General features: G+C 46.5%; 1 protein-coding gene across 1 annotated transcript in view; it reads right to left on the bottom strand.

The window, feature by feature from the left end:
* Positions 1 to 11,459, bottom strand: part of SGSM2 (small G protein signaling modulator 2) — a 33,369-nt gene that overhangs the window by 12,912 nt on the left and 8,998 nt on the right. Inside the window, 10 exon segments of the mRNA XM_017730909.1 lie at positions 1,084 to 1,218; positions 2,599 to 2,728; positions 3,234 to 3,397; positions 3,762 to 3,829; positions 4,122 to 4,246; positions 4,685 to 4,819; positions 5,222 to 5,367; positions 5,871 to 5,938; positions 8,359 to 8,520; positions 10,336 to 10,498. Of these exon segments, the coding sequence (XP_017586398.1) occupies positions 1,084 to 1,218; positions 2,599 to 2,728; positions 3,234 to 3,397; positions 3,762 to 3,829; positions 4,122 to 4,246; positions 4,685 to 4,819; positions 5,222 to 5,367; positions 5,871 to 5,938; positions 8,359 to 8,520; positions 10,336 to 10,498 (1,296 nt within the window).

Raw genomic sequence — 11,459 nt, forward strand, 5'->3', positions numbered from 1 at the left:
AGCCGCCCAGCCAGGCTATTCCCAGACACATCCCTCACTCTACCATCCCCTTCAAGAAAAAATAAGCAAAAGCAGACACCTGACAGCCATTCTAGTGCATAACTTACATTTCTGTCAGCTGACTAAAGACTAAATTGTGTTCCTTATGCTTAATGTGTACGTGGCAGTTAAACGTTCTCCTTCCCATTTTTGCCCGTATCCAGGCATGATCAGTTAGGACACCCTGAAACTTCCTAAAACAGCATATTTTTTCAAGGGAAACACTATTTTTGGAACTTCTTTCTGTCCATGCCTTCCAAGAACTCTGTATTAACTTGGGCTGGGCTTTATCAATGTCCAGGGGCTGCTCCCTTGGGATAAGTGTGTGGGCAGCCTAGAAGAATTGAGGAGGCTCTCCCTGAACACCTGTCGATACCCTGTGTAACCCAGAACTTCGGCATTGTACAGAGATGCAGGGCTATTATTGTCTCTTGCAGTCAGTCCCACCAGTCCAGGGTATAAGAGAAAGCAAGGACTTCTCAGAATTCAGAGCTAAACTACTGGATCCCAAGTGCGCACACATCTTGAGAATATCAACTTAAATAATATGAACTTTTTAAAGAAAAGAAATAGATGACAAATTTGTGGGGGGGTGGCAGAGCTCACAGCTGATCCTCTGAAGCCCATCCAGCCTATGGATGCAAGTGGAATGAAAGCACCAACCCCAGACAGGCACTGCATCTCCACACAGCCTTCTCTGCATACTCTGCTACCTTACAGGGAGATCACAAAGCTGTTACACCCCCTCCTTCTCTCCTGAGAGCCTGCTCTAGTACCCAGCCTTTATGGAGGTGGGGCAGAAAGCCCCAGAGGAGAGGAGGTTTGCTGCTCAGCAGCACACACACCAAGGGAGAGGGAAGAGGGAAGTTCCCAATCCCCACAGGCTGTGAGCCCATTCCCAGCCTCTCTGCACAGTCACCTCCATCTCCAGATCTCATGGCCTGAGTGAAATGCCTTTCCCTGTAATAATGCCAACACTGTTGTATGCATCAGTGGAAGGAGCTGCAAGAGAGCTCTGGGACACAGAGGGAGGAGGATAAAAACCTTTCATCCTATTAGGAGCTGTGAGGTTCCGAGAGCAGATCATTGATAGCATTGCGTGTAGCTTATCTTCCTCCTCCTCATCATCGTCAACAGAGGTAGAGCGGCTGGCAGCTAAGTGGTGGTAGTTAATAGTTACTGCTCAAAGAAAATAGTGAAAGAGGAGCATAAGAAGAAAGAACTCAATTCTGTGGGAAAGCTCAAAAGGACATGGTCAGCAAAGACAAAGGACCTGAATCCTGCCTTCTGCTCGAGGGCACGAGCTCCTGTAAACGGCTGTGAAAACTGAGTTTCTTACAGAAACAAAGCATGCTCCACCAAACTCAGGCCGGCATTGAGTGCGCACAGGCTGTGAGAGCACATATGGCACACCACAGCAAGGGAGAAAGATCCCAGTGCCAGCCTGCAGCAGCTGAGTATGCTTTTGAGCAAAGCTCCACGGCAATTCTAGGCTCCCATCTAGCTTCTGTCCTTCACTGTGCCCTCAGCAATGCTGTGGCCCCTTCTCTGAAACCTGTGCCAGATGCACCTGGACAGCAAACCCTCGCTCCCAGCTGTGTGTGGCCCTGCAGACAGGCAGAGGTCCTGCCTGGCACAGGAGCTGCAGCTCCTGCCCCAGGAGCGCCCGGGCTCTGCAGCCCCTCCAGCAGGCCAAGGCACAAGGTGCTTTGCTGGTGTGTGCATGGACTTACCTGTGCCAGCCCGGCAGCCCTGACAAAGCCCAGCCAGCCCTGTGGCCCAGGCCCCGGGGTCAGGAGGCTGCAGAGGAGATTCCTGCTTTCTCAGCTGCAGTAAGTCCCAGTATGAGCAGTAACTCCAAATCCCCTGTAAACTTCAGGGTCTGATCTTCCCAGGAAATTCTTGCTTCTTTGCCAAGGGTAATAAAACTGAACATGCTGTTTGAGAACTAGCTCAAATACCTTCTTGCATGTAAGGAATTTGTATTCACTGATGACATGAGGTGGTTTGGTGCTCGGGAATTCATTTAGTTTCCTTGGAAGGGCCTTTATTTATCCATTGTTAAGTTTGTGCTTCCAAGCCAGGAAAACTTAGCCCAGGGAGTTCTTGGGGTACTTTTAAGAGTTTATGGTTGGTTTTTTTTCCTAATAACAACATTATGAGCAAGCAGTGTGGCCAGTAAAAATATCCTCACTTAAGGAGCAAAACTGCTCTTGGCTAGTCAAGCAATCTTTTGTTTCAGTCTCAGTTTGCAAGCCCAGGGGAGTATTTTGAAAACTTCCTCTGTAAAACACAGTGTAAATGTAAGATTCCCCACCTCAACTCCATTTCCACTAAGATAACAAGTCTCACTGCATTAAGGAAACCTAAGCTGCACCTGTTGATCACAATTATCTCTTAGTGAAATTTTGTGAGAGGTTTGGGTTTTTTACCCCCTTACAAAAACGTGGCTTGTCACCTGCAGGTATTTCCCAGGATATTACTTCAAGATTTACTCAGATGTTTGATTTGGTTTTTTGTTTGGTTTTTTTTCAAACAAAGCAGAACAAAGGCACTTACTGTTATCGTGCTTGTGTCCAGGATAAATAATTCTGAACACATAGTCTGTGGATGTGTCCTCAGCTGGCATCTCCTCCAGGTCCACTGATTTGTTGCTGTTCCGTTTTCGAAGCTTTGGAAACACCTTGCCCTAGAGAAAATAATAATTCCATACATTCAGCTGTGAGTGACTAACAGAGTACAACAAACTAAGTATTGCAGACCTGTGGCATCTTAAATCTCCCAACTTTCAATGTTGGGAGGAGGTAAGGGAGAAAACAGTGGAGTCATATACAGCTGGTGGTTTTGGGGTACTTAACACTACTTTTCTGTGTACTATAAACCAGCCTTTTCTCGTAATCTATGGGAGTTGGGCACTCCAAGCCTCTGGCAGCACCTCTGTCCAGTCCATCTCAGTCTCACTCCTATTGTGTGGGTTTGTATCTTGATGCAACAGCAGATTCCAGCTCATTGCTCAATGGGGTAATGAGGTATGAACAATTTTTATAGACCATGTGTGTAAGAATCAAATTGGACTAATGAAGTTATTTTGCCTCCTACTTTACCATAAAGCAGCTGGAAGTCCATGCCCAGACCCTGTGGAGCAGAGATATCAACACCAGCCTCACCCGAGAGCTCACCAGAAAAAGCAGTACCTTGCCCTGCTGGGACCACAGCGGGGGCTCCAGCTGGCCACGGGGCAGGAGCCCATTCTCCAGACAGGACAGGAAGGCGAGGAGGTGCCCTCCCTGGGGGAAGTGCAGCGGAGGCCTCTGTGTCCCATCCTGACTCACCAGCACTAATGTCCATCTGCTTTCTGCTGCAAGGGAGGACAGGGGGAGTCCACACTGTTACATCAGAGCCTCAATTTTCTGCTCTTACCCTCTAAGTAAATATTATTTGGGATCATCATTAAGTAGATAAATAAACCTCTGTAATGCACAGTGTGATCTAGGGATGATACCAGCCCTTCAGTCCTACAGAAACTCAAGATACAAGCAAACTATGAAAGCCTCATGCAGTTGTCATCCTCTATCAGCTGGGACTGGGGATTTTAACACTCATTCCCACATGGCCAGAACTAGTCAGAGGTGTTCCCGACACTGAGGGAGGAAAAGCAATCATTCAAGTGGCTCTCCTGCTTATGAATTTTAAAGGAATATACGCCTAAGGGTTATGCTTACGTTGCTGATGGCAGTGGATGCAGACAATCTGGCTCACTGGCACAACCAATGCGTAGTCCCAGTAAACACTAAAAGGGAAGGAAAGAGCAGGCAACATTGTTTTTTCCATATTCAGGAATGCTTGCAGTTCCAAGCACCTGATAGAAAGACTCTGCTAAGTTAATAACTGCTTAATAAATTTGGTCAATTGAAGTACATTATTAGTCAAGTAAACGGCAAAGGAAAGCAGGTTTCTCCACACTGATACTGTGGTACCAGGTCTGTACAACCTCTGCTTCCCTCTTCCCCTTCCCTTCCCCTTTCCTGGTGCCCCCAGCAGGTTACACAGTGCTTCCCATCTTTCCTGAATGCAATGAGTACCTTTTCTCCAGTTCTGAATCTCCAAGGGTTCCATTCATCAGCTGGTTTGGAGTCCACTTTAATGTCAAACTATCTGCTGACTGATGAAGGGAGAGATACCCAGGAATTGCCTCCAAGTCGTCTTTCTGTTCACAGAAGCAACAGACAGATAACCCAGGTGACTCAAGTGCACAAAATACCTGCATAAAATATATGTTCCAGTCTTTCTATGCCACACAAGTTTCAAAGCTGCAGTATTTGGGAACTGCTGAGGGAAACCCTAACAGCAGAAGTACTGGTATACAATATTGCTACAGAAAGAGGGGAAAAACCACAATACAGTCAGCTGGTTTATGAAATACAGTCCAGTAGGTTTGTTCCTGCCTACAGGCCCACTGCTCATTGACAGTGGTCAGGCAGTGAAAGCATTTGTCACTTGTCAAATCTACCCCAGCACAGGAGAGCCAAGCAGAAGGCAGCTCTGTGCTGAGAACAGAATGCAGCGAGCGCTTGGCAGGTCTGAGCTCCACCCCCAGCTACACCAGTGCCTCCTCCAGCCACAGCCCCAAACTCCACGCACTCACCGGCTGCACCAAGACGTTGTTCTTGCCGTAGAGAAGGTGTGTCCGGGAGTTCTGGTGCAGGGACTCCACGTACTCCCGCGCCGAAGCAGCAAAGCGATCTTCCGACGTGCTCCCGCTGGAGTGGCGCTTCCGGATCTACACACAAAGCCAGGGCAGGTCAGGCCGGGCAGGGAAACACGAACTGCACCATTTACATCACTCTCTATGGACTGCAACTTCTTGTGCAGCCAGGGGAGTTTGCAGAGAAATCACCTGGACTCGTAACTCAGCCCTGACCATGGCAGCTCAGAATTTCTTGTGAACTACCTGATCAGATCACAACTGTCACAAGCCACAGAATTTAGTGCTGGATCTCAAATTTTTCTACATACAGATAAAGAGGACACTGTGGCCCAAATGGACTTCTAATCTGTGATAAAGGTTCCATTACAGAAGAGAGAAGAAAGGCTGTTCCAGATTCAGGTATCTACCTCATGGGGCTGTTTTTATTATCAGCCTGTGCCTTAACTCAGAAACAGGTACAGAGTAAATACCTACTCCCAGGGCTGGGCGCTTGGAGGGGGAGTCCTGGCGGCCGTGGGTGCCGTGGATCCGGTGCCGCTGCACCAGCTCGTCAGCCGAAGGGTCTGTCCAGTAGTGGTCAGCTGTCTTTAGCTTGGTGTACTCCAGAGCACAGGGTCCAACTAGGAAAAGAGACCAAGGGAGAAACCTTCTGAGTCTGCTCAGAAACATACCCAGTGCTATCCTGCTGGCTGAGCACTGAAGGTGAGATTCCCTCCTAAAGCCAAGTGCATATTAATGCTCACCAATCCTACGGGATCAGCCCACAACACAGACAACAACATAATAATGTATCACCCCTATTACCCAGGGCTGTATAAGAGTATTCCTGTAGGACACAATACCCTACCACAGCAGCATGAGCAGTTACAAACTGCCAGCAAGCATTCGGTAAAAATCCATTCCCATTCTGCTTTCTGATCCAACCAATAATTACTAATAAAACCAGATGATCAGTCTCTTCTGGTCTTGTAAGCAACAAAACAACATCTTCAATGTTGCTCTATTATAAATAGTTAACTACATACGAGATATAAAATGCACTTCTTGTAGCACTGTCGTAATGCAAAATGCTTTAAGACTATTTATTTTCTTCAGCATACAAAGTAACTTTGCAAGAACTCACCTAGCAGAGAAGCCAGTATTGGGCCACAAACAGGATCTGCCAGTAAAGCTTCTTTTTCATAATATTTACTAGGAATAAAAGATTAGAGCCCAGTTAAAAATATTCGTTGGTATAGACCATTTCAAAGCTTGGGTTTAGCTACAGGTCTAACATAATAGGCCAGTAAGAAAACTGTGTATCTGAACAGCCAGAGACAGGACCCAAGGAATCCAAATCCCAAATAGTCCCTGAATTTGAGAGGTAGAGGGAAAACAGTGGCTGGGATTACCCAGAAATCACCAATGTGAGCATCTCCTCCAGAAGCTCTAATGGAGCTTGACTGGCCCATCCACTGACCCTGTGAAGAAGTGTTGTGTTGGGTTTGCAGGTAAAAAAGACTTTTACCACATGGCGTGTCCTGAAGTGTTTTTAAAGACCATTAAAACATATTGTAAGAAATTAATTTACTCTATTTTACGGATCAACTTTTGAATAGATCATTTCCTAAACTATATCAACAGCACTGACTAGTCTCCATGGAGCATAAAACAAGCCTGGAACAACTAAAGTAATAAACCTACACTCCAGACTTCTGCATTTAACCAGCTGAGCAGCACCCCTCCTTTGGATGTACATTCTGCCCCTGATCAGCTGTGCAATCCCAGGAAAGTCACCTCCTCTCGATATGCTCATTCTGGCTCACCTATTTTTCAGCTGAGCTCTGGAGGGGCAGGAGCTTGCCTTGTGCTCAGTGTGTTTACCCAGTATATTTGATCTGGGGCTTTGGGCAGAACTGCAATATGGGAACAAACAATAGTTCTCTGAAAGCAATTTTGTCCATTTTCCACAGAGACAAAACAATCCACACATTCTTAAACACCTCTTCCATCTGTGAGGAATCATCTTGAAACACCATGAAGAACAATGAACTACTACAAATAGCTCTTGCAATGACCCCGAAGTCTTGCCACTGCAGCAGGCAAAGCTGCTTTACAAAACCACATAGCTGAAAAATCCAAACACCCACATTTCTTGAATGCCACTGTCCTCTGTGGTCTGTTCACTAGATGGGGCTCAAACTCTAAAGCACCTGCTCCTCTTCCAAGACAGAACAGCAGAAGGATGTGAACATGGAGCATTTGAGCAGTAATGTCACAAAAATGCATGGCAACAAGCCTTATGAAAAGGTTTGTTTTATTCACCAAGTCAGGGTCTCAGAATCACAGACCTGAAGTGAAGGACCTGATCCTAACACATCTGAACAGATGGGGAAGGCAGTGAGGTGAACATCTACAACACACAGCGATGGAACAACTGAGAGCAAACTCTCCTGATGTGTCTGCTGTGGATTATGTGGAAAAGAAATTAAAACCTCTTGTACCCATGTATCTGCAGACACTGAGGCAGTGGACTAAAATGCTTTTGTTAACTGTGTCTCTGGGACGCGGCCAACCCTCCCTCTGTCTCTTCTGCACACAGCTCATAAAATCCAAGATGGCATTACATATCCCAGAGCAACAGTTTGCTTGAACAGCACAAAGACCTTTCTTCCATTCTCTTGCTTTTAGTGGCAAGATACATCATGAATGTATGACAAGGAAAACAGTAACACAAACTTGGAAAGTACTGTGAAAATAAGCTGCTCTGCCCTTAGCTCTCATCCTTGTTCAGACACATTGGCTTTGGATGGACAAGAATGTTCTGCCAGTGCAGAACAACAAGAGCACCCCTGCCAGCAAACTGCCATTCTGGGACCACACCCAGCTTTAGAGTCCCTTCCTTTCTCTTTTTATGGTAGATTGTCCTCAGTGTGCCCCATTAAGTCTTCTGTATCGTGGGTTATGGGAGGGCAGGAAGGGTAGGAGTTAAGAGCTGCTCCTTGGCAAGCCACAGCTGATGCTGGGCAGCAGGAAGCAAGGACAGAAGAGAGAGGACTCGTCTTCACCTCTTAAGGAGTCCATGTGGAATACATCCGTAAAGCACTGATGCTCTTCTCGGGTTTTGCAAGGGAAGACTTTCACTTTACACAAAGCTTGATTTTTCTAAAAACGAAACATTATTCAAAGAACCTGTTTTCACAACCCTAAGGTTTTATGTCAATAGCACCTCCTGTTCTAATTCTCCTTTCTTTCATCTACAAAAGGCATTTTCCTCCCTGACATCCTAAAGTTCCAAAGGATTATTTTCAGCCCATGACATATTAGAAAACATTTCTATTCCACTAAGGTCTAGGTCCCATTAGAATATGGGTACCTAATATACTTGAAGTTAGGTTTTTAGCTGATTTCTGGAAAGCTGAATGTGTGTTAATGTTTTTTTGTAAGCCTGAGACACTGTCAATGATGCAAAACTAAAGTACATTTTTTTCTAAATGCTTGTGCAACTGGTTTTCATCTTACCAGAAGACTGCATCACAGGGGTTTGCTGAAGACTTTTGAAGAAATCCCTTGTTGCAGATACCTAAATGCATCAGTCCAACAAATCCCTGTGCTTCTGCTGCCTTCCTTACCTGCAGTTATCAACAATGTACTGCACAATCTTGTCCAGCACCTTCTCAATCAAGGCTGTCCGAACCCAGATGTGTTTGATGGCCTGAGGTGTCAGGACAGGTGTTTTGCTTGTGGTTGATCCCTGCCTTTTGAGGGGTTCGTGCCCATTTGGCTGATTTTTCCTGCAAAAGGTGATAAAATAAAAGTAGTCAGAATTTGGACTGTTTGATGACAGCTCGTGATGGGTTCATCCTCCTGCATCAGGTAACACAGTGCAGATGCAGGAGAAAGGTGGCCACAAAGCACAGGGGCAGCTTCCTTCTGCCCAGCACTGCAGGCTGCCTTGGCTCTCCACACACTGCCTCGGGCTGAGAGGGGAACAGGAACCCTCTGAATGTCTTTTCCAGAAAATCTCCCCCTTAAAATAGAAGAAGGTCCCGTTTTGCCTCAATGAGGAAAGAAACCCTGACATCTTCAAGTTCTTTGCCAGCACTTGGGTTTCCTTTCAGGAAACTGTTCAGTTACACAGAGTTAATACGTTTATTTGGGGCTGTTTCGGGTGAGATCCATCATTCCCCCCTGCACTTACAGGGCCCCATGTCCTACAGGAGGGCATGACAGCAGCCCTACAGGGCAAGAAAGACACGTGACACCACTGACATCAGAGCAATTGAGTGTGGTTCGTCGCATCCTAAACACAGCTTTTCTTAAGCCACAGCCTCAGGAGCAATGAGGCTGTTACAGCCCTTCTGCCTCGTTTCATACATCCAGCAGAGCGAGTCCACCCCCTGCAGTATTTCCCAATAGTATCTTTGCTGTGCGTATTTTCTACAGCACTTAACTTTTGTGGCTGTTAATAGCTGAAAAACACACAAAATTTGTCCAAGAGAAACCACAGAATTTAAGTTCATTTGCTCCTCTCTGTTAGAGGATACAGCCAAAGGTCTCTGGTGGTTAGAGGGGTGTTTGTGTGGGCTCTTAACCAGGAGAGAGGCTGGTGAATTTTCAGCAGAAAACATCCTTCTTCCCAACATTTAAAAAATTAAAATTAATAAAATCCCTGTCTGTATCAGTAGGCACAATAAAAAATGCATCAAAAATAGGTACATATCTGTCAAAAACTACTTAACAAAGTCTGATAATTACAAGCCTAACAAAGATAAATGTCAGAAAATTACACAGAAATATAACTGCTAATTTAAATAACTGTCAATAATTGAAGACAAGCTCTCTTGGCAAAGCCCTTCTTATAGCAAATTGATCAAAGGCTAAAAGTTCCTACAATGTACAAAGAGCCCTTAGGGCTCACCAGTGCCTACAAACAGAATTAAAAATGCTCTTGTCCTGAGCTTATAGGACAAGATGCTCATGCACTGTGATTTCATCTACAGAACCACATGGAAAATTTTAACTTTGCTACTCACCACCAGCAAGCAGTTTAAGACTTTCAGTAATTTCAAGTCCTTGACTCCAGAATTCTGTTGTGTTTAAGTCCAGTACATACTGAACAGCTTTCCTATAACATCCATCTTCCCATCACTCTTTGTATCCATTAATTTAACTGTTTCTGCTATGACACCCACAAATCTGCTCCTGGTTTGGCAGGAGCATGCCAAAACAGCTTTTCCAGTATGTCTGTTCTTGAGTTCCTCCTTCCGCCCCCTCCCTTCCCACCAACAGTCCAAGCTGGTCCACCATACCTCGCCTGTGAGCCCTCTCTGAAATCACCAGTAATTAGTCACTTCTGTTACTGAGTGTGGGCTGAATGTGCTGCTCTGCTGTACTGAGAAGCAAAATGAAACACCAAAGCCCCAGTTCCCCACCTCTGCCCTTTTGCTCACTGCCAGCTTGATCAAACACAAACATCTACAGTCACTAACGAGACAAACTGCATCACCCGTGGCCAAGACAGGCCCCTGTGCACTCACAGGGCAGTCTGTGTCCCACCATGCTGCACAGAAACACTGCATCAACTTGGCTGATGAACAGAGCCTCACCTGCTCTCTACCTGCTGCTGCAGCTCCTGCACCTTCTTGCACACGTCTCCAGCTATGGCACAGGTCTTGCCCACCTTGGTGAAGAGTGCGGCCACCTTGTCGGTGCGCAGGAACCCGGCAGCCCTGCGCTTCAGCATGTGCAGGAGACACGCCTCCACCACACCTGTGGGAACAGGGACAGAATGTTACAGGTCCTGCTGCCTTCAGCCTCGGCCAGTGCCACCTGCTCACTGCCACTGGGCAGGTGTGGGCCAAGAACAGAGCTGGGGGGACAGACAGGAACTCAGAATCAGGTGATGCGAGCATGTGTCTAATCTGCAACTACAAGCACCTTGTAAAGTACAGATAATGGCAGTATATAAATGAACTGGAATCTCTCCGAGTATTTTCACCCCACTTTACACGTGCCACACAGAACCACACTGTAACATGCCCTGATGGCCACCACTTGCACTATGCCAGCCTTGCAAGACTGCAACAGAAATCTATCCAGCTCTCATGTAACCTGCTGCAGGGAACAGAACTGAGAAATACAAATTTAAAAAAACCAAACCAAAACAAAACAAAAAATAAGCCTTCCTTGTCTATCGGCTCCTAAAGTGAGACTGCAGATGACTCACACAGTCAACACTGCCCATACAAAGGGATGAAGGAAAACAGACCAATTCATTCACAGGAAAGGGAAAAGACCCAGCAGTATGTGCCAGGTGTGTGCTCAGGGCAGGGCAGTCTCCACAGGGCTCTGAGTGCAGCACCGAGCACGGCTCTCCTGTGCGGGGTGGCGGCAGGCAGCCCATCGGGACACCGCAGCTCCCCCTGCCACGTTAAATGCTGCTTACGAGTAACAAATGGCACTCCATCTGCTCTGACACACTCTCCCTCTCGCCCAACACTCGTGGCTCTTTTTGAGAGAAGGCAGCATTTTGTGGCACTTTACGCCCAACGCTGTCAGCTGCTGAGCATTTCCTGAAGACTGCTCTGCTTATTGTACCTGAAGACTCCAAATCCCGTAACACCTGAAAGCCTCCATCTGAAAAAGACCTGTCCTCACTGCCCACGCCCTGAAAACTAACCCGAGTCCCAGGCCAGACTGGGGGCACACAGAAACACCTCCTGCCTGCTGA

Source organism: Corvus brachyrhynchos, unplaced genomic scaffold (genome assembly GCF_000691975.1).
Source record: "Corvus brachyrhynchos isolate BGI_N302 unplaced genomic scaffold, ASM69197v1 scaffold283, whole genome shotgun sequence".
NCBI classification, from domain to species: Eukaryota; Metazoa; Chordata; class Aves; order Passeriformes; family Corvidae; genus Corvus; species Corvus brachyrhynchos.